The following is a 23,876-nucleotide window of genomic DNA, read 5'->3' as shown; positions in this document are numbered from 1 at the left end:
TCATTTTTACTTGTAAAAAGGTACTCACACCATGTGACTGTGATTCTGCATGTCACTTACATATGCTTCAGTTAAAATTGGGTTATTAGTGGCTTTTTCTTTTTTGTCTTCAGGAGTTAAGTGTAACCAAAGAGGTAACAGATAGAAAGGGTATCTATTTTTGAATGTTGGTAGAATTTAAACATTCCCATAGGAATCAAGCAGTGATATATTCAATATCCACGGGGATCCATGAGTTCATATTAAATATGTAAATACTTAAAATATATAAATATGTAAAGCTGATGGAGTTGGGATATAGGCAGAACATTCAATGCACTTATCTCACTCTAAATATTAGTGATCTCAGATTTACGAGAGAGACAGAGACAGAGACAGACAGATTGGACAGATTAGGCAGACAGGCAGGCAAATAGGTATGGGAGAAGTTTCCTAACATTGGTGCTGATGGGCACTGCACACCTCTTGGTTTGAAAAGATAAGCCATTCTTCCATAATGCTGCCCACCAAAGCCGCGGGGTACCCGGCTCTTACAATAGAAGTCCTGACATCACTTTCCTGGAAGCAATGTAGAATTGGGGCAGTCAAGGCCAGGTAAGGATGCCCCTGGGGGAAGAGGGAGGAAGCACCGGAGGGCCCGCGGCTGGCTTCGGGCTGGGCAGCGTCGGGTGCCAGTCTCTGCCCCCCAAAGCTCCGATCTGGGATCACCTTGGGATTGAAAGGCCTTGTGAGCCGCTTCCAGCGACTCAGCTCCATCTTCTTCTTTGAGGTGTACCTTTCCTGGGGCGCCAACAGCATTTTCTAGGTTCAGGCCCGGACCTCGGCTGAACTTGCCACAACCGCGGCTCCACGGCCGGAGTTCTTTGCAGGAGCACTGGGAGTTGTAGTTCTTCAACCTACAGGGACGGCAGGTGTCTGACACCACCGAACCACATCTCCCAAGAGGCTTTGCGCAGGCGGCGCGCGTTCTCCCAGTTACCACGGCAACAGCGGCCCTCCTCAATCTTGCCCAGATAGGACCTTGGAGTCTTTCTAGCGCCTAGTGATGACGTAGTACTCCCTAATTGGTTCTGTCCCGGAGGCGGTGGTTTAGCTGGGCGACAATTCCGCTGACCTGACACGTGTTAGTGCACTGTGAGGAGTTGTTTTGGGGTTCGGAAAAGCCAAAAGAATTGGGAAGTTGGCGGGTAAGTTCCCTCCTTTCTTCCCCGCTGGTGTGGAGCTCCTAGGGACGGGCGAGTGGCACCGCACCCACTGCTCCGCATTGTGTTGCACTGTTTTGCTCTCCAGTCTCTTCTTGCCTTTGGGGGGTTTCCCGGTGTGTGAGTCCAACTTCTTCCGCATCGTGTGAGCATCGGCGACACTTCTGAGTGAAGAGGGCCACCTTTTTCAAAGTCCCAAGTTCATGTACAAGTTTTTTCTGAGCGACCCAGGGTAATGGAGAAGGTGGGCCCATCTCGAATCTCTGAGAGCGGCTCTTACCAAAGTCCAAGGCCCTGGAGAATGGCTCAAGGAGCAAAGATAAATCCAAAGTAATGCATAAAGAGGACGAGATCCAAAGATGGACTGTCTCGGATAAGCTATAATAATTATAGTCTGACCCAATTGACAGGAATTCCACACAGTATAGTCCTTGCTTAGGGAACTAGAAAGTATTTCTAAAATGTTGGTGTCTCCAGTGACATTTTGAAAGATTTACCACGATTGCTTGTCAAGTTCTATAATGCATCTTATAGGTGTAACCCGGGATCTAATTATTTAGCAGCCTCTCACCCAAATAACTGATCATCGTTTCTGAGTTTCCTACCCGACTTTTTTATCTACGAAAGTTAGAGTACGTTTTTCCCTCTTTAAAATAGAGACTTGGCTTTCCAAATTACAAAGGTAATGAAAAATTATGTGTGTTCCACATGGACATCATATGAAAATAAGTTGGAGTATTATTCAACCTTGTAGATAATTTCTGCTTATCATTTAAAAATACTCTTTAATGTATATTCCTATAGTTTATAGTGTTTTATTTGATGGTGGGATTTGAACTCAGAGCTTCATGTCCTTGCTAGCCATACCCTTTTTACTCTTTTGCAGAGGGGAGGTGGGAGGTGTTTGTGGGGGTAACACAGTACTAGGGTTTGAAGTCAGCCTTTTGCTTGCTTAGCTGACACTTTAAGTCTTGAGCCATGTCTACAGACCTGCTTTTGATTATCATTTTGGATATGGAGTCTTGCAACTTTTCTTACAGGCTTTATACCAACTTGAGCCATGTCTACAGACCTGCTTTTGATTATCATTTTGGATATGGAGTCTTGCAACTTTTCTTACAGGCTTTATACCACTATCCTCCAGATCTCCACCGCTTGAGTAGCTAGATTTATAGGCATGAGCTTTAGTTACTTTTCTGGTAAGGTCTTGATTTTTTTTTTTTTTTTTGCCGGTTGTGGGGCCTGAACTCTGGGCCTGGGCGCTGTCCCTCAGCTCTTCAGCTCAAGGCTAGTACTCTGCCATTTGAGCCACAGTGCCACTTCCGGCTTTTTCTGCTTATGTGGTGCTAAGGAATCGAACCCAGTGCAAGGCAAGCACTCTTACCACTGAGCCACCTTCCCAGCCCCAGGTCTCAAATTTTTGCTGGCGGCCAGAGTCATTGTGATTATCCTACTTATGCAGCCTTGGGTGCTGAGATTATAGGCATATACCACCATCCCCAAATTGTTGTTTGAAGTGGGGGGTCTTGCCAACTTTTTTGCCCAGACTGCTCTCAAACCATGTTCCTCCTTATCTCCACCTCCTAAATAGCTGGGAGACAGGTATAAACTACCACAGTCAGTCCCTATGTTTATAAACTTTAATATGAACCAGAATATTGCTTTAGGGACTTTCCTGGTTTTTGCTGATCCAGGGCTTGATCTCAGTGCCCCAAACCTTCATGCACTTTGCTTACTCACACCTTCATGCACATTGCTTACTCACACCTTCATGCACTTTGCTTACTCACACCTGATGTTTTCCCCGGAACCATGCCTCTATCCTGGCATTTTACTGGTTAATTGAAAATTGAGTTTCATGGACCATTTTTTCCTGAGCTAAACTTTGAACTGCTATCCTCTGTGTCTCAGCCTCCTGAGTAGCTAGGATTATAGGTAAAAGCCACCTGTGCTCAGCAGAGTCTGTTTTCTTTACTGAACAATTAGGAAAAAATGCTAGGTTGCTTAATATTTTCTCAAAATGGAAAAACTAAAAAATGGTTCAAATTAGTAATTAGTATGGTTTAAGCACTCACTGTGACCCTTTATACTACGTCAAAGTTTAGAGAGACCGTGGCTTCCTGGAATTCCTTTCATGATTTGTCATTCCATTACCATCCTTCCATTTACTTCCATTTACTTCAGACAAAAATCCCGTGACTAAATTTTATTCTTCTTATCAGAACCTAGAAGATTCCCTAAGGATGAAACTGAATCTTACCAAGGTCGTTAATGGGTGTCGTCTTGGGAAAATTCAAAACCTGGGCAAAGCAGGCAACTGCAGCATGGACATTCCAGGATGCCTTTTGTATACCAGGACTGGATCTGCCCCACACCTGACACATCATACACTGAACAATATCCATGGGGTTCCGGCCATGGCTCAGCTCACGCTGTCATCTCTGTAAGTGTGGAACCCAGTATGCAAGTGCTGACGTTGGCATTGATGTTGTGTGCAAAGAAAGAATTCTTTGTTCACAATTTGTCAATTTCAGGCTAAAATCAGAAGAGATGTATAAGATATTGCATACCTTTTGGTTCTTAACCTAGAACCATGGGTCAGACCTATATGTTAGTGTTATTTTACTCTTCCTCCCATACAGTCCTGGTTGCTACCATTCCCTGGGGGCAGGGAATGCTCCGTAAGGACTATCCTTACATACCATCCTCAAAGCATTTTTTTTCCTGCCTCTGCCCTTACTAGTATTGCTCTACAGAAGTAGAATGAATAGAGTGAAGTCATTTTGTGTAATACATAACTGACTTTATATGAATTGAAGAGCCTGGTATTTGATCAGATAACTCTACTGTGTTGATAACTGGTTTTTAAAGGGGCAAGAGAAAAGAATCCAAATATTCTGAAGCAGTCAATCTTTGTTATATTCTCTTCTTAAAGAAGCTCCTTTTGCAAACCAAAGAGCTGAATTTTGACTAACTTAGACTAGTTCATTGGGACTGTTGAATAATGTAGTTTATTGGTCAAATTTACAGTTACCATCATGGATGAGTAGCACAGGGCTTTAGATGTTTTTCATAGTATCTAAGGAAAGATTTGTTGTTATGTTGTGTTTTTTCCTGTTTTCACTTACAGAGCAGAACATTATGAAGTCTTGGCAGAATATAAGAAAGGAGTTGGAAACTTTATAGGTAAAAGTGATTTGTTTGTACCTTATGGTGTGATAATGTAGAGTTTAAGGATGCTGCTGATTTATCAATATCACACATTGTTTATTTGGTGTTTTAATGAATATCTTTTGTACATCTAAGAACCAGATGTTGGGGGCTGAAAGTTGAATAGTAAACAGTTGCGGTTCTTGTGGATCGGGAGCCCAGCTGGAATAAAGACGGACAGGCAATCTAGTGAGAATGTGGAGACTACTTTGCAGGATTAGAGATGTGTATGTGAATCATGGCAGTCTGTGGCGAGGAGCACATAACCTCTCTGAGTATATGTGGGAGGGGGTCAGGATAAAGAAAGGATTTATGAGCATATTAGCTGGGTCAAGGAAGATCAGGTGTTGACCAGGTCAAGAGTAGGAGCAGAGTATTGGTAAACAAATGTGGGCAGATACTCCAGTCACTGAAAACAGACCTGATAGGAGATCTTGCCATGGACATATATCAGATCTGGAGTGTCTCATCTCATTCAGTCTTCAATTTAAAGAAGGCTTTATATGCAGCTATTTTGATATGTTTTATCTTTCGTTATGGCAGTAGATTGTTTATGTAGATGTATGTGCCATTTCTTTCGAGGTAAATCTGAGTAAGGGCTAGTGGGCCAGTTCTTCTGTGGACCACTTTCTCCTAGAGCTTTACTATAATATTTAGATCTCATGCAAGTAAGTGAAGATCCTATTTTCCTTTGTTTTTCACCCTTGTGCTTCTGGAGGAAGCCACGTGATGACTTGTTGGTTCAATGCAGGAATTTATGTTTTTTCTTTTTTTTTTGGTTGGTTGTCTGGGCCTGAGCACTATCCCTCAGCTCTTCAGCTCAGGGTTAGCGCTCTACCACTAGAGCCACAGCACCACTTCCAGTCTTTTCTGCTTATGTTGTGCTGAGGAATCGAACCCAGGGCCTCATGCATGCAAGGCAAGCACACTACCACCGAGCCACCTTTCCAGCCCTGTTTTGTCTTTCACAAACTTTATACAAGCATATACATAACTGAACATAGCTAAGAGAGGCTTTTTAGAGATAATTGCCATAATTGAAATGGTGAAAAATAAGATGGAGAACTGCAGAGGTTTTTAACTTGATTTGTTTTTTATGAAAAATGTGGAGTATCATATGACTTAAACCCTTAATGCTTTGCTAATCATTTCTGTGGCTTTTTAAAAATAAAGCCATTGTCTTTTTCACTAAAGAACATAAGAAACTATCATTTTGAGTTAATGGAACATACTAAGAACGAGACCCATTTGCAGTACTGTACAGTTTCCCTATAATTCTGCACCTAGGGACACAAGAATATTAATGAGATTTATTGTTACTGGAATTACTTAGTTGACTCTTATCATTTCATCTTCCTACTGCTTAGCTCTTTTAAATTAATAGGTTTCATAGTAGTCTTTCGTACTTCTTCATTGACCTCCTATATATCCAAAATCAGGTAGCAATTACTTACTGTAGCCACTAGCCTGGCTTTTTTTTTCATGTAGACACTATAAAGTTGTTCCATGTTAAGACAAATGTAATTGATGGAAGCACTTTCAAGATCTCCTTTGTGTTTATACAGGCATGCCAGAGTCGCTTTTATACTGCTCTCTGCACGATCCAGTCAGCCCCTGCCCATCTGGTTATGTGACAAACAAGGTGTGTTCTAGTGTTCCAATAAGGTCCTCCAACATTGCAGTTTTTGTCCTAGGAGTTTAGTTTACTGTGCCTCAAATGCTACCTTTCCTCTGTCTGGGATGATTTCTTTATACCTTCTATTATTATTGTTGTTGTTATCTTGGTAGGGTACTATGGGGCAAGGGAGCAGGGCTGCTCAAAGGTGAGCTGAGATGAGGAGTATACCCTCAACATTTTTATTGCTGCAAAAAAACTCTGAAGGGTCACAAACATACCAAGAAAAGAAATTGCTACAAGGGGAGAAAACAATTGTCTTTGGGTGCTGTGCTTTATTTGCAGTTTGAACAATTTCAAGACCCATGGAGAAAGTTGCTGATGAAGGTTATCACATGTACGACTATATATAGTAGAACCTAAAGAGAATACTGCTTGCTGGGTAGAACAGAATTTGAAAAACACTATCTGCAGCCAGAGGTTTTAGCTAGTAAAGGAAGATGTCCAAAAGATGTCATTGAGTTTTCATCTGAGAGGTAGCTCTGTAGCTATGGTCCCTGAGCACGGTGTCAGATACAGGAGATGTTGTTTCTTTTTTTTTGGGGGGGGGGGGGTTCCGGTTGTGGAGCCTGAACTCTGGGCCTGGGCGCTCTCCCTCAGCTCTTCAGCTCAAGGCTAGCACTTTACCACTTGAGCCACAGCGCCACTTCTGGCTTTTTTTTTTTCTGCTTATGTGGTGCTGAGGAATTGAACCCAGGGCCTCATGCATGCAAGGCAAGCGCTCTACCACTGAGCCACCTTCCCAGCCCGATACAGGAGATGTTGATGCTTGACGAATGCAGTCACATCTTCTGCGCTCAATTTATTGATGTCTACATATTTATTAATTACCTACATATGTTATTTTCAGTTATTTTTCTTTTTATTTGTGAATTGAATCCCCCCCCAAAAGTATTTAGGTCCCAGTTATCTACTCTATTTGTAAGAAGGAAAAGATTCATTTTATTTAAACAGTATTCTTATGCTTTACAGACAAGGAAGACTATATATTTCCCCTCCATCTATATACTTAGTGATCTCTTAAGACAGAGATGGTATAGAGGAAGACTAATAAAGATCCAATATTAAGTATGAACATCCTTATGAGCTACTGGATCAATGTCTTTGCTCATAATTTTGTATCTACTTCAACTTAGTAACCACTTATTAAATGCAGTAGCAGTATGGAGCAGTAGCTGCTTTGGGGATGTAGACATTAATTGGGATGCTCTAGCTATACAAATATGCCAAGTATGATAAGTGCTATCTTTGCTATTAAAGCCAGAAGTATGAACTACCCTAAGCTTAGCAAAGAGAACTATCGATTATGTCCAGTAAAGTCTGGAGAAGATTTTAAACTTAGCCTAGTATTTTGCCAAGCAAAGAAAGAGAATGGACATAACAGCAAGCATAGGCCTGGGGCTAGAGGAGATGGATTAGGGAACAAGGGAAGGTTGTGCTAGAAAACTTAACATAGAATCCTTTGGAGGCTAACTCATAAGTTGACTAAATGATCATTGACTCTATGGACTCCTAGGCCCTAGAGTATTCAAAATACAGTCTAACACTTTATTCACACTCTAGGAGATTGAATTGAAATTGATGCTATCTCTCCAGTTATAAAGAATTATTACTTTATTGTTATATTCCTTTTTTAAAAAAATTTGCATTTTACTCTTGTTGATTCCTCATCATCCCACTCCATGGCAGTCAGTGTCTGTCTGGGGTGTCGGAGGACGAGTGGAAATGACCGCTTCCAAGTTTATGGAAATTCAGCAGGCCCTGCAACCCGACTGGTTCCAGTGCCTCTCAGATGGAGAGGCATCTTGTGAAAAATCAGCTTCCATAAAAAGGGCTAGAAAAGCTGTGGACCGGTCCCTTTTATTTCTGGACAACTGTCTGCGGCTACAGGAAGAGTCAGAGGTGAGGCTGACCCCCCCCCCCCCCATTCCTTTCTTTTGAAATTTACCCCCCTTCCAGTCCATGATTTGCATTTTCTTTCTTTTTTTTTTTTATTGTGGAAATACCATACAGAGGAGTTACAATTACATGGTCAAGATATATGATTTGCATTTTCTGTCACTCCTACTTCTCTGTTCCTTACTTCATGCTCCAGTTTTTCTTGCATTCCCTAGGAACTGTTCTTCTCAAGGATGCTGTCTTAGACTCTCTTTTCATTATAATCTTTACATAGCCTCGCCTTAGTTTTTACTGCTAAATAATTCTCACACACATATATGTATATACATATATGTATATATCCATATATGTACATAAAATCAATGTCATCCTACTTAACTCTTGGACTTTAGATTATATCACTGGACTTTTGTCTTCTTTCCTTTGACCTATCTTCTTTTTGTTTTTCTGTACTTTGTTTAGATCAGTTCATAGCATCAACCAGGTTGCTTAGCTGAAGAATTTGAGCTTTTCAAGACTCTTTGCTTATGTACATTTAATATCCATTTATCCTAAGAATGTCAAAAATAACCTCCTCCTATCATTCTTAGTCCCCCTACCTAAGCCGTGACCTCATCATTTCTGGATTGATCTTTGCAACCTTTGAATTGATCTCTATTCTCATTTCTGTTCATCTTAAGACCTGCTTTCCAAGAGATTGTTGTATAACTCAGATGTCAGCCTGTTACCACTTTCCTGAGAGAAGTTAATAACTCTCCACTTTATGCCTAGAGTGGGACTGGGCTCCAGCAATTTCTTCAGCTCTTTGTAGGTTACTTTTTCCTATGGCATACACTCTAGACTTTTTTCTGTAGTTTCTGAGACCATAGCCTGTTCCATTCTGAGGCACCTCTATATAGGTATTCCTCACAGCTATTCCCCTTTTTTTCTCTGTCCATCTTCCTTTCATTAGGTTCATTTAATTCATTCATCAAAGTATGAAACTGGTCCCTAACACTTCCAGGAAGTTGTGTTCATCCGTTGTTATCCCTTTAATTTATATGAAGCTATACTGTAACCACAGTCATGTGAGATTGCAGTAATTTATGTATTTATCTGTTAAAATGTGGTCTCCTTAAACTCTTATTTTTACATGTTGTATGTATCTTACCATATATAGCAGAAGGCTTGACACATAGTAAGTCCTCAGTGAATAACTATAGCAGTAAATAAGGAGCCTGAAAACAGAGTTAATGAAGTTGGAAAAGGAGGCATTTACTGGGAGAAAGCAGAGGAGGTAAGGGAGTAACAAGGGATCAGAAGGGAGGATTTCAGTATTTGAGATTATTTATGTGAACAATCCTTACCAGTGATCAGATCCCTAGCAGTGATCATGTGATCATGGCAAAGCACATTACATTTGAAGTCTGTTTTTATTTTACAATAAAAACATGGTTTGACTGGTAAAGTTAATGTCTAAGAAATACTGAAAGGAAAGTTGTTATTCTAAATAGAACTCAGTTATGACTAACTCAGTTAGACTCCTTAGAAGTTTAGCCTGAAGACTGGGCCAAGGTAGTATGTTGCTTTTAGTCAGTAATTGTCTTTGTAGTACTTGTAGTATTTGGATAAATAGTACTCAGTATAGAAGATGTGACAAAAATGATTATTAGAAAGGCCAGAGTTTCCTATTTATATTGTCATTAATCTTACTATTTCAGATTACTTCTGTGTATTATTCAAATGTTAGGATTCTTTTCTGTATTGGTTGTGCTTATACTACTGTCTTGCTATGGTTATTATTAGTGTCCCCTTTATTCCTCATTGTTCCATTTTAGACAGTAGTGTGTATGATCAGACTCCTTACATTCATGGAAGGGAGTTTCCCAAGGAGAGCTGTATTGGTCATTAGTAAATACTTGCTTTACATACATACATCTTTGCCTTTTGCTGAAAAGGACCTGGGTTTTTAAAAATTTTAAATACACTTCAAGCTCCCCAAGGTTCTGGGTTTGACATTCATTTTCTTCTGTATATATTTCCTAGGTCAGGAATGGCAAATGGGTTCATATAAGGTTTTTGGAGCCATGCATGGTACCTCAGGAAGAGAGTTATCTGTTAGCCATGTCTACTGTGGAAGCAGGAAAGGGAAGGGGTGGCATCCTGCCAAGCAAGCATCTACCCTTCTACCCTGCACAGTCTGTGAAACATATTCATAACTTAAGTTTCATCTGTTCAGTGGTTGAGTTAAAATAACCATTTGTACATCCACTGATACCTCAGAATAATGCACCCAACAAAATAATCATCTTGCCTTATTGCCACTGTTCTTCTAGGATTATTTTATCTTTATTCTTATCACTATCTGCCTAGGCTTCCAAAACAGGAACCAGAAATCATCCTAGAATTTATCTTCTTTCTCTACCCAGGAATTTAATGGTCAAGTTGTGTTACTTCTGCCTCCTGAGCAGGTCATCTTCTCTTTCACCTGGATTGATGAAGTTCTTTCTCACCCCATTCTTAACCCTACTAACCCTTAATTCATCCACATCACAGTAAGAATGTATTTTCTAGTGGAGTAGTCTGATTCTGTCCTCCTGTTCAAATTAAGATGCAGAACTCCCTTTGCATAGTATTCCAGATTTCTTCTCCAGACCTCTCCCTGTTTCTCCAAGAGCCACTTTTGATTTGTTCCTGTCTTTGAAAACCTTATTTTATGCAGTTCCTTACATGTAATTAATACATAGATATATGCATGCCATAATTCACCAATCTGTTCATATCTTCAGCAATTTGCTTATTTTTTATTAACAATCTCCTGAAACTTTCTGTCAGTGTATATATTAGTATATCTGCTGCATCCTTTTTAAAACAGATGCATAGTGAACCGTATTATGAATGTATCATAAATTATGTAAGTCTTACTCTATTGATTGGTGATTGTTTCTGGTTCCCATTATTCTCCATACTTTTGTAAATATGTCTTGATGCATATGAAAAAATATAATTACAAGAGAGAGTGTTAGAAGTGGAATTTTAGAACTCAAAGATATTTTGGTGTTACCTACTTGCCCTTCTGAGAAGCTGAACTGGTCTTTATTCTTTCTAGTTATCAGGGTATGTAATGACCATTTTCTTATTCTTTCCCTTACACTGTGTTGTCTACATTTTTGTGTTATTGCAATGGGAAAAAAATTACTTCTTATTGTTTCTAATTAGTTCTATATATGTAGGGGATTACGTTTATCTTTCTGAATTTTATTTTCTATGGGGCTATTGTTTCCTTGGAGAATTTGTTGACTCTGTGGTATAGATAGTTACCTATTCCTCCTATTTTGAGGAATAGGTAACTATTCCTCACTATTGTATGTTTAACTAGACAGGCTTTAATGTTTTATACATAAACATGTCAGTTATTTCCTATAGGCTTTAGCTTGCTTAGAAAAGCCTTCTTTACCCCCAAGATGATAAAAATATTCAGTATATTCTTCTAAAACTTGAGCTTCTCTCTCTCTTAATCTCTGTAGAGATAGATGCATACATATATATTGTATTAGTACTGGAGCTTGAATTTAGGCTCTGTGGGCTATCCCTTAATTTTTTTGGCTCAAAGCTGGAGCTCTACCATTTGTGCTACAGCTTCACTTCTTGTTTTTTTGGTGGTTAATTGGAGATAAGAGTCTCATGGAATTTCCTGTTCTGGCTGACCTCGAACTGGCTTTGAACTGCAATTCTTAGACCCTGACTTCCTGCGAAGGTAGGATTACAAGTGTGAGCCACTGGTGCCAGTAAATTCTTGGTATTTATATTTTTATGTTTAGCTATTTGTTCCATCGAGTTTGCTTCTGAGGAAGATGTGCTCTAGTCATTGCATAATATTTTTTCCCAAATGGAAAAAAGTTCCATAAAGTTTCGTAAGTTCCTAAAATTATCTGTGGCTGAAAGATTTGCTGATAGCTAAAAATGGCTCTCAATAGTCATCTAAAATGACTAAGGCTCTTCCTTTGTCCCTTTCTTTCTGTTCTTCCACAGAGTACATTTATCTAATCTTAATCTAGAATATGTCAACATATGTTGATTGCCTCTATGTTTCCTCACTCTTTTCTTACATGTTTGGTGGTTCCTTGGAACCATATTACTCCCCTTAAATGTTTTTTCATCAGCAACCTCATTGAGATCTATTCCATCCATTGGAATTCCATGTAAGGGTCTTACAAACAAAGGTCTTTGATACTTAAAATGGTTTAAGAACCTTTCAGTTCTTTTTTTTTTTTTTTCTTTTAACCTCAGGTCCTTCAGAAAAGTGTGATCATTGGAGTCATTGAAGGAGGAGATGTGATGGAGGAGAGGCTGAGGTCGGCACGAGAGACAGCCAAGCGCCCTGTAGGAGGTTTCCTTCTAGATGGCTTTCAAGGGAATCTAAGAACCTTGGAGACCAGACTGCACATGCTGTCATCTGTCACTGCGGAGCTGCCAGAGGACAAACCCAGGCTAGTGTTCCATCAGAGTGTAGGGCAGCTTCACAGGCCACGCAGGGAGTGCTGGCCGGCCGACTGTAGGATGAGAGTTGAAACGGGCATGCCTTCTCATGTTCTGATTATGGTCTTTTTGTCTGTCACTACAGACTATGAGGGAAATTTCTTTAAAAAATTTCTTGATTATTTAACATTTTTATTGTAAAGATGATGTACAGAGGGGTGGCAGTTATGTAAGTCAAGTGAAAAGTACATTTCTTTTTGAACAGTGTTACCTCTTTCCTCACTTTCTTCCAATTTTTTTATGAGGGAAACTTCCGTCATGGCTTCCCTACCCCTGTTTCAGAATGTAGAGCTTAGAGTAACTGCCATGTGAATAATCCTCATAAATAAGGACAAATGTTAAACTATTTCCTCTCATTCTTGCCTCAGCTAGCTTTACATCTTCTTTTGTTGTTGTTGTTGTTGGTCTTGGGGCTTGAACTATGGTCCTGGGTACCATCCCTCAGCTCTTCAGCTCAAGGCCAGTGCTCTACCCAGTTTTCTAGTGGTTTATTGGAGATAAGAGTCTCATGGACTTTCCTGCCCAGGCTGGCTTTGAACTGTGAGCTTCAGATCTCCTGAGTAGCTAGGATTACAGGCATGAGCTACTGGCACCCAGCTTAGGTTCAAATCTTAATCCTCAGATCTCAGCCTCCTGAGTGGCTAGGATTATAAACATTAGCTACTAGCACCAAGATGCTTATCATTTCTTTAAAATATATATATTATTCTGTAGTATTTTTGTTTGATTTTTGAGACAGGGTCTCAATGTGAAGACTAGACTTGCCTCAAACTTGTGATCCTCTTTCCTCAGCCTCCCACCTGCTGAGATTATAGGTGTGCATCATCCTTTCATAGTCTTGAATTCCACTTAATGTTGAATAAAAGGTTTAGGATTTGTGCTTTTTTTGTTTTCTCTTCCCTGCAGATAAGCCAAACATTTGATTATGGGATACTGCTTTGTATTCCTGAGGGCTACAGGGCAGTCTATAGTATATGTAATCCCAGAAACATCTCAGTGGATTGTAACACACAGGTGTGACACACTTGTGTACACACTTCCCCTGACCCCAGATCAGGGTATTTCTGCCATCACAGTTAGCCTTTCCCTTCCCCCAGTTTTAATTTTGTGCTCATTGCCTTTCCTCCTGTGCTCATTTCACTCTGATGCAGAGAACAGCTCAGCACAAGCTTTCTAGACATTTCTGGACTTTTTTTTTGCACTCAGTGTTCACAGATGTCTGTTACTGAATTTGAAAGCTGGGGTTGTTTTTCTCTGTAAGTGTGTAAGAAATGCCAGCTTCAGTTGGAGACAAGTCCTAAAACTATAGGACTTGAAACTGTAGTCAGGAGAATTGGCATATATTTAAGGGTTCTGCTTATTTAATATTATATAAGCTTTTTATTTTTGTAACTTATTTTAGAAATCAGAAAGTACGTAAGTTTTCTTCCAGATCATGAGAAGGGACTATGGGTAGAAAATAAACAAAACTAGTTGCAGCCAAGTAGCCAGCCTCCATCAAATACATTCTCACATCTTGCTTTAGCAGCAATACTTAGTTGAGAGCTTTTCTGCATCAGCTAAACCATATAATGTGAATACAAGAATTTAAACGTTTTGCTTTAGAAATTTCTTTTGATTAAAAAAATATGTGTATATATGTATTTGTATACATATATATCTTTATATTTAATCACCAGGCTGCTTGATCAAAACAACATGTAATAAATATTTGAATAATACAGACTTATTGAGCCAAGCGTTGATGGCTCATGCCTGTACTCCTAGCTACTCAGGAGGCTGAGATCTGAGGATAGCAGTTCAAAGCCAGCCTAGGCAAGGAAAGTCTGTGAGACTCTTATCTCCAGTAAACCACCATAAAACCGGAAGTGGCACTGTGGCTCAAGTGGTAGAGCACTGGCCTTGAGCTGAAGAGCTGAGGAACAACGCCAAAGCCCCATGACTGATTAAAAAAAAAAAAACCCAAAAATCAAAAAACAGACTTATTGTAGTATAGAGATTAGGCTAAAAGTTCATCCTAAGACTGGAAAGATGTTTAGAAAGAATTAGTTAGACTGAGAAGTAAACTTAACCCTATTGAGCTTCTTTCTGGAGGCCACAGCTTTCTCAAAAATCTCATCAATGTCAGTGAGCCAGGAATGGTGACATAGTCCTATAATCCCAGTTTCTCAGAGGTGGAGGCATAAGGATTGCCAAGTTAGAGGGTAACAAAAAGCTAGTGAGACCCTGTCTCAAAGGTGAAATAAAAATAGCAGGGCTGGAAGCATTTGAGTGGTAGAACAGTTCACCTAGCAGACATGATGCCCGGTTCAATCCCTACTACAACAACCTTACTTCCTCTCCCTACCACAAAACACCTCACAATGGTTCTTGGAGAGGTATGCATTATTGATCTTGTTTTTCAAATGAGAAACAATAATTCAAATTTAAGAAACCTGCCTGAAGTGGCACAGCAATTAAACAAATGGTAGATCTAGGAATCAGCCTTGTTCCCTCATACTTATTATTTGCTGCTTACTAATGTTGATTGGTGGGGTTTTTTTGTTGTTGTTGTTTATTTTTTGCCAGTCCTGGTGCTTTAAATTAGGGTCTAGGCAATGTCCCTGAGCTTCTGTTGCTCAAGGTTAGCACTCTACCACTTGAGCCACAGTGCCACTTCTGGCCTTTTCTGTTTATGTGGTAGTGAGGAATTGAGCCCAGGGCTTCATGCACGCTAGGCAAGCAGTCTACCACTAAGCCACATTCCCAGCCCTGGGTGTTTTTCATTACTGTTGTTTCTAAATATCCTGTTGACTGGAAAGGCTCTAATTTCATTGCTGGAATTGTCTCATGTCACTGTTCTTATTATTTTATAGGCTCATCTGTGGGGTTAGCCAGCCAGATGAGGTGCTGGAGTGTATTGAAAGAGGAGTTGACTTATTTGAGAGTTTTTTCCCTTATCAAGTAACAGAGAGAGGGTGTGCCTTGACTTTCAGCTTTGATTACCAGCTGAATCCTGAGGAGACAAGTAGGTCTTTTGAAATTAACCTGTCTTATCCTTAAGTTGCTTCCATTTTGTTCTAATTTTTGGCCCAAGTCACAAGAAAGAAATATGAAAGCCAGTCTTTTCTAAAACTCGATTATTTCTTATCTCTAGTTCCTGGTATGTTGATATCCCAAATTAGGTACTTGATACTATATGTTTAGACCATCAATACTAGAATGAGATTTTGTAGTGAGGAAAAACAAGACCTCATCTGTTAACCTGAAAAAAGAATATTCAGAGTAAATTGATATGAAATCTGAGAGAGAAAAAACCTTTGAACTGCCTGGTAAAAGTTAATTTGTTTTTTCACAAAAGCATTCCTGTCTGCTTTTCACAAACTCCGTGCAATTAAATTATAGGGAGATTCACCATCTTCTGATGCTTGTGTTGCTTTTTGCTTTTCTTTTTTTTTTTTTTTTTATACACTGAGATGTAAAAGCTACTTTGTTCTGCTAATATTGCTTTGAAGCACTGCCATTTTCTTACATTGTTTGGTTATTCCTAAATCAAGACATGCAGTTTTGGATTCTAACACCCACTTGGCAGTGTCTTACTCCCTTGAAGAGTTCTTCAGGGGAGTGTCGCCGACCTACTGGCCCCTCTGACTTTTTCTTTTCCTGCTTTTCATCCAACTCTTCCCTGCCTGTTGCCAACCTTCAAGTTAAGAAGTCCTGAGACTTCTTAAAAGGTTTCTTTTATTCCCAAATGATTAAAATTTTATTCAGAAGATGTCATACTTTTACAAAGCAACTTAGCCATTAATCTAAGTTGGATTATCTCAGAAACAAAATAAATCAGGCTGATCAAAGTTCTTATATTTAGGAGGTCAATTTTCTTGTCCTTTTAGATAGACCAGAACATAATGTGTGTGGATAGGCATCCCATTAAAGCTTTATAAATTTTCATGACTTCATTTACAAACTAAATTATTTCTATCAGGACAGAGGTAACTTAGTCATTCAGTACCATGAATATGCAAAGCTCTAAGAAGAACCTGATACTGAGTTCTCTGGAATGAACAAGTTCCATCCTGGCTAGAAAACCAACTTTCTTCGTGATTAAGAAAACTGAGCCAGTTGCCGGTGGCTTACGCCTGTAATCCTAACTACCCAGGAGGCTGAGATCTGAGGATTGCTGTTCAAAACCTGTCTGGGCAGGAAAGTCCATGAAACTCCATGAAAGTCCAGAAAACCAAAGTGGCTTTGTGTGTCAAGTGATAGAGTTCAAGCCCCATGACTGACAGAAAAGAAAAGAAAACTGAAATAGCTTGAACATTTGAATCAAAGTATTATTAATCATACTGTGTATATAGTGTAAATTAAGGACCTTTGCCAATTATGTAAGTGAATTGTTAAAGAACTAAGTTACCAACAATTGTCCTAAATAGCACCAAATTGTAGTATCTCTATCTTCATTGCTCATGTCTGTTCTCTTCTTCCTTTGGCCTTGACAAAATTGTCTTTTGAGAACCATTTGTCTTATTGTTATTGGGCCAAAATACCTCTTCTCTATTTGTCCCTGTTCAAAGCAGGTGGCTTTTTATGGACTATCTGATGTTTGCTGTTGCAGGAATATTTCTCCTTAAAACAAAGAGTTCCAAGAACTCAGCTTCCCATTTAATTCTGCATAATCTGCTTTGCTCAGGGCCAGAGTCTCCCCACAGAATGCATAAATTAAAACCATGTTCTATTCCAATCTACTTGAAATATAGGCTTTTTCAAACCCCAGATTGACTTGCATGTAAAGGAATAGGAATTGTCATAAGGAAAAAGAATAACTTCCAACAAAACTAGATTTAAAAAAATCATTCTTTGATGGTAAGATTATATGTTATATACTTGTAACCATATTAGCTTAGATGTTGGTGAATCAAATTGTTTTGATGTCATGGATAGGTCTATGGCCTTCTAGAAGAATATTGCCATTTTTTTTCTTTCTTGTATGATTTTCTTAGAATAATTCTCAAGAGTAGAATTATAGTCAAAGGGCATGAAATAATAATATAGAGTCAAAGTGGCCACTCCTTATCTGATCTTCATTCAGAGACTTTTTTTGTTTTTTTTCCTTCAGTATTACAACAAAATGGGATACAAGAAGAAATAAAGTGCATGGATCAAGTAAAGAAAGCTAAAACAACTGGTTGCAACCAAGAAATGACATCATTTGAAATTAATCTGAAGGAAAAAAAGTAAGAAAGTTGATGAAGTTCAGATTTTGATTTCTGACTTTTTAATTTCAGTCTGTTTTTAAAAAGTTTATGTAACTGTTCCTTTCTCAGTTTATGACTTCATAAAATATTTATAGTTTATATTACTTAGGTTCTAGAAAATTTTTTCCTGCAGATGAATTTGTGCATTTTGTTCTGTCAGAAAACAAAGGCCAGATACTCATTTATTTTATTATTTATTATTTATTATTATTTATATTATTTATTTTATTTTTTGATAGTACTATGGTTTTAAGCTAGACATGTACTCTTCCACTTCAGCCATCCTCCCATCCCTTTTTGCCTTTACTTGTTTCTTTTCAATAGTTTCTTGCAGAAGCCAACTTGGCTTCTGACCAAAATCCTCCTACCCATGCCTCCTGTACCCATGGTATCACAGGTAGGAACCATCGTGCCTAACTTCTTTGTTGAGATGGGATTTTGCTAACTTTGTTCAGGCTTACTTCAAACTGTGACTCTCCCAATCTCTGTTTTCCAAGGAACTGGGATACAGATACGTGTCATCATGCCCAGCTTCCTTCTTATTACTTCAACAACAGAGTAAAATAAAGACCACAATAAAGAAAGCACAACAAAGATTGTAAATTGAAAGAAACTTAAGTAATTTTAATTATATGCCAGTTTTAATTTTTTCTTTACAAATGTGTTTGTTATTATAAACGTGTTGTACAGAGTTATATAAATCAAGAAAAGTTATATAAATCAAGTAAAGAGTACATTTCTTTTGGATAATATCACCCCTTCCTTTGCTCTCTCCCAGTTTTTCCCTCCCAATCTTACCCATAAGTTGTATAGTTCATTTTCAACATAGTGTCCAGTCCATTTTAAATCTTAAATAAAAGTACTTGCCTCCATAAAAAATGAACTAAGATATCTTTTTAAGTTTATATTTCATCAAAAGTGCTAATCCCAGTACTAGTGAGTTTGGTGTTTGTTGGTTTATATCAAAGTTCTCACTTATTCGTGTCTGTTTAGTTGTTATCAAGTACAGACTTGAGAATAATTCCTTTTTATATTCCTTTGGGGTTTTTTGACTGAAGGTCTGAAATAATATTCTACTTTTAACTTCTTTTTTTTTTTCCTTTTGTGCCAGTCCTGGGGCTTGAATTCAGGGCCCGGGGCTTGAATTCAAGACCTTCTTTTGCTCAAGACCAGCACTCTACCATTTGGGCCACAGCATTACTTCTGTTTTTTTCTGTGTATGTGGTACTGAGGAATAGAACCCAAGGCTTCACAAATGTTAGGCAAGCACTCTACCACTAAGCCACATTCCCAGCCTACTTTTAACTTCTCGAGGAATAGCCAAGGAGATTCTTGTCTGCTTTTAAAATGGTAGAGTAATATAAATGGTTACTACAAAAATACACTTTCTGGATTTGAATTTTGACTCAATTTGAATTTTGACAGTGTGATTGTGGAAAATTGACTTTTTTTTTTTTTTTTGGTGCTAGTCCTGGGCTTCAATTTATGGCCTTGGTATTTGTTCCTGAGCTTTTTTGCTCAAGGCTAGCACTCTATCATTTGAGCCACACTCCATTTCTGGAACTTTGGTGGTTAATTGGAATTAAGAGTCTCATGTACTTATTGCTGGGGCTGGTTTCAAACTGCCATCTTCAGATCTTAGCCTCATGAGTAGCTAAGATTACAGGTGTGAGCCACTAGCATCCAGGAAGTCACTTTTTAACAGCTGATGGAAGGTGGCACTAATATAGCATTGAATATGTGTCCCACCGGTGTTGTAGCTCTTTTGCTATATTATCCATTGAATCCATACAATAACCCTGTGAGGTCAGCTCTTAGTACTTTTAGCTGATGGAGGAGAAACTAAGGCGCAGGTGGGTGTTACGTGACTTGCCCATGTGGGTTCAGAGTCAGGGCTCAAATCCAAGCTGAGTGACTCCAGATCCCCACAGCAATCTTTACCAGTAAAATAACAATAAAAATGTCTGTCTCTAAGAGTCAATACAGAGATTAAGACAAGTTAAATACCGTGTAGCCTTCAACATCTATGGAAATAAAAGGTTGAGCTGCTTCTGATAGTAGTGAAAGAGAAATATCCTTTGTCAAAACAGCATTTCCTAACAACATGTGCCTTTGTACTGTGTCTAATAATGCAATATGAATGAGTGATCCAGTGAATTTCCTGATTCCTAGGCTTGGAGATATATCCATCAGAGGATAACTCCTGGGTTTCCCTGACCCACTGTGTTCTTTGTTAATGTCTGTCCACACTGCCATCTTCAATAGATGCCTAGCACTGAAAGTTTGTCAGGGACATTATTAATCACTAGTTAATAATATCCTGGCAAATCTGTCAGCACAGTAGGTAGTCCAGGCTGTGTAATACATATCCTTTACTTTTTGGACTGCCATTGTGGTTTCCTTTCTCAGGTATCAAGAAGACTTCAACTCAGTGGTAAGAGGGTGTTCTTGCTACTGCTGTAAGAATTACACTCGTGCATACATCCACCATCTGCTGGTGACCAATGAGCTCCTGGCAGGGGTCCTGCTTATGATGCACAACTTTGAACACTACTTTGCATTTTTCTGCTCTATCCGAGAAGCACTAAAAAGTGGTAACCTGGCACAGTTGAAAGAGCTCATCTATAGGCAAGCGTCTTGAGATTGGCAAATACGAATCTCCCACGGAGCTCGTACCATTAACATCAGAAGAAGTGAAGAAGAAATGGTGTTCATCTTAACCATTTATACTTGGGAGTGAAATCAGCTGGACTAAAGAACATTTTCAAGTTGCTGACATGAGGGTGAAGAGATGTCTTCTAAAGACTTAAATGGCCTATATTGGTCACAATGAATTGAATCATGAACCTTGAAAATTTCTAGGTGCTCTCTCTAGTTGATAGAGATTCATTTAGTCAAAAATAAAAGCTTTAGATGTGAGGACACGCCCTTGAAAGGGATGATGATGTTTTAAATCAAGACCATTGAGATGGGAGCAAAGGAGATGATTGTATAGTAGTATAACCTTTGTAGACAACACTCCTACTGACTGGAGGAGGAATCTGACTGATTTGTAAGTTTGCTTTGTTTTAATCCTCATGCTCAGGAGGCTCTTGTGGATCCTTTTACCCTCCATGCTGCCCTGACAGGGCCGTCACTCAGAAAGGACTTCTGGGACTTAACCTTACATATCCCTCTCTGGTAGGTGGGGCTCAAACATACTCCTGTGATCAGGTAGCAGAGGTCACACTGCTTCATTTGGCTGCTTGATCTGTTTGTGACATTTCTTCCTAGAGTAGTGTTGGAAACCAAGAGTTAGTCTTGCTGTTTTATCTGGTTGTTCGGATCCAATGTGGTCACCCTCCACATTCATAAATACTGTAGTCCTATTACTTGTGGAGATTCATTCACAAGTGTTTTCTTGGATAGACCTCTGAAAGAAATTACAAGATCAGTTTCAGTCCTTCTAGTCACTTTTATCAGCTTCGATGCCTGGGTAAATTATGTGACCTCTTCATTCTGATTTCTTCCTAAATGGGACAGGTACTGTAGTTAGGATGAAATCAACCTCTAAGATTCTTATAGTTTCTTGAAAACCAAAAAGTGCAGATTAGAATCTTAGTCATACTTGTCACTCTTGTTTTTTTTTTTTTTTTTTTAACACTACTGGCCTGAATTAATCATAATAATGCAGTAGCACCAGGAGACAGGCACCAGTAGATATATCTAAAACTAAGCAGGTTAGACTGGTTTTGGAAATGGTTGGTAAATTGGCATCAGAAGATCCCAAGGCGAGGGGCATCCTTCTAGGGTCCACTCTGATTTTATGATTTTTGTTATAATATTTTTCTTGATGTTATATAGGGAATTTTAATTTTTTTGTGCTTTCTGTATTTGTCAGTTTGTATAAGGATCACGTGTATATTTATATATATATAGCTTTTATTTAATTAAAAGCAAAAATCAAGGTATCTTTTTACAAAGATAGGAAATATATTTCTTTCATACTGTTTTATATTTTGCTGCTTTTCAAATTTTAGTGGGTGTTACTGAACATTGTGTCTAGCCATTATGTGAAAAACTATGTTGTCAGTTGTATAGCTTCTCCATGAGTGGCAAAGGATACTTGTGGAAGGTAGAATTTCTGTTCTCATGGATCTGTCTTGAAATGAATTGTTTTTGTACTTGTTCATATGTTACTATTCTTCATTGCCAGCCCATTGATATGAAGTACTAGGCAATATCTATGAATTTCTATAAAACTTATCTTTTATTTATGTGCAAGGCACTAGAGATTCTGTTCAGCATTGTTCAGTTTCCTTGATCTTTTTCTTATTAGCACATTTGAAAAAAGTTTTCTTTCTTAACACAGAAAACCTATTAAAGGCAATAGTCAATAAACATTTTAAGTTAAAAAGAACTCATTGTGTCTTGCTTTCTGTAAATGGCAATAAGCCTATTAAACAAAATATTAAATTTCCATAGTTTTAATAATATTCTAGAGATTTGTCTTGGGAAAATTTTCTGGAAGTGGCACTGTGGCTCAAGTGGTAGAGCACTCACCTTGAGCTGAAGAGCTGAGGGATAGAGCCCAGGCCCAGAGTTCAAGCCCCATGACCAACAAAAAAGAAAAAAAAGAAAATTTTCTATATTCCCTCTGTGTTCCTCATTTAAACATCTTTCATGTTAAGTGCAGAATTAAAGATAGTTATATTTTTAATTTACTTACATTATGTTGTGATGTTATTCAATGATTTTTGTCACATTACCTGTTTCTTTAAGTTATGTTTAAAGGGCATAAGGTCCTGTTAGTACAGAATAAAAATAATAACCACACTCTGGAATGTTTCTAAAGTGCTGATTACTTAGTAAGTGCTTTGCATACATAGCTTCATAACCTATACGGCAGGACTGTGAGATGTTGATGTTACTCTTACCTTGTGAGCTAAATTTCAGGAAGATTGATTTTGGTTGCTTGAGATTCTACCAGAAATTTCAGACAAGTTGAGTAGTTTCTCTATGGGTCCATCTCTAGATTCTAGCTTTATCTGAGTAAAACTCAATGATTAACCATTATTACACTAAATAGATTCTTACGGCCAAGTGTGGGAATACATATCTGTAATCCTAGGTCTCAGGAAACTGAGGCTGGTAAGTTTGAAGCTAGCATGGAATATATGTGTGTGTGTGTATATCATACATATAAAAACTTCAAACACAACCAAAACCTTACTTATTTTTACTTCTATGTTGAAGAGACTGGGAGAATCAAGGACAGAAATGAGGAAAATATTCTATTAGGAATAGCTGGTGCTGGCAGTGTAGCCCATAGTAACCTGCTGGCTGTACAGATGTTAACTTTAGTTACCATTTCATGCCCCCTCATTGCTCCTCCCTGCCCTAATTTGAGCTTAACCACACCTTGAATAGTGTTAAAATATTAAAAGAACTTGAGGGCTTCAGTCAATTTGAACTAAGGTAATTAATGAGTCTGAGGTTTCCTATATGTTTTGAGATAGATAGATTTATTCCCTGGCATAAAACAAAATGTCATTGAGAAAATGTCTTTCTAAATGTCTTTCTAAAACACTTTAACTGGGAGCATGGCTCAGTAGAAAGTACCTGCCTAGCAAGCATGTGGCTCTTACCAAATTTAAAAAATTGTAAGCCTCATCCAGGTACCAATGACTCATGCCAGTAATCCTAGCTACTTGGGAGGCTGAGAATTGAGAATCCCTGCTTGGAACTGACAGGGAAGTCTATGAGACTCTTCTTCAAACTACCCAAAAAGCCAGAAGTGGAGCTATGGCTCAAGAGCACTAGCCTTGAACATAAGCCTTGAGTGCAAGTACCAGGATAGACACACATAAACACACACAAATTATAAACCAAATACCTGGATAATTGAAATATTTTAACAGAAATTCAAACAAAAACCATCAAAGGGACTAGGCTAGAATGTAAAATAACTGTCAGGGGAATTCTTTCTGTAGAGGCAGCTTGGATCTCACTGTTAAATGATTATCTCTGCCTTCCTGATTAGGACCAGGCTGCTCTCTGAAGCTTGATTAGTCTTGCTTGTAGCTAAGGGCTTACAGCTTATTAAAACTGACAGTGCTGTATAAGGCAGGGAGCCTAGAAGTTCAGACATCTATGCTG

At 38.6% G+C, this 23,876-nt stretch overlaps 2 protein-coding genes across 4 annotated transcripts in view; one reads left to right on the top strand and one right to left on the bottom strand.

Moving 5' to 3' along the window:
- The window catches only part of Ccdc191 (coiled-coil domain containing 191), a 65,435-nt gene extending 64,527 nt beyond the window's left edge, over positions 1-908 (bottom strand). For 2 of the 3 annotated variants that reach the window (XR_011373545.1, XM_070030198.1), the window contains exon 1: positions 709-895. Coding sequence is in view for 1 of the 3 variants with exons in the window: in XM_070030198.1 (XP_069886299.1) it covers positions 709-798 (90 nt within the window). In the remaining 2 variants the exon portion in view is untranslated. Of the gene's footprint in view, positions 1-708 lie in introns of all 3 variants that reach the window. The other variant, XM_070030200.1, reaches the window with a different exon arrangement.
- A 194-nt stretch (positions 909-1,102) lies between these two features.
- Qtrt2 (queuine tRNA-ribosyltransferase accessory subunit 2) lies at positions 1,103-21,374 on the top strand. Its single transcript, XM_070030197.1, has 9 exons — positions 1,103-1,187; positions 3,425-3,645; positions 4,333-4,388; positions 5,978-6,054; positions 7,777-7,989; positions 12,256-12,455; positions 15,360-15,511; positions 17,600-17,717; positions 20,148-21,374. The coding sequence occupies exons 2-9, from the start codon at positions 3,446-3,448 to the stop codon at positions 20,377-20,379; spliced, it is 1,248 nt and encodes a 415-aa protein (XP_069886298.1). The 5' UTR covers positions 1,103-1,187; positions 3,425-3,445; the 3' UTR covers positions 20,380-21,374.
- Positions 21,375-23,876: the final 2,502 nt, after the last annotated feature.

This window comes from Dipodomys merriami, unplaced genomic scaffold, assembly GCF_024711535.1.
Source record: "Dipodomys merriami isolate MVZ:Mamm:240054 unplaced genomic scaffold, mDipMer1.0.p SCAF_2, whole genome shotgun sequence".
NCBI lineage: Eukaryota > Metazoa > Chordata > Mammalia > Rodentia > Heteromyidae > Dipodomys > Dipodomys merriami.
This window is presented reverse-complemented; position numbering and strand designations above follow the sequence as displayed.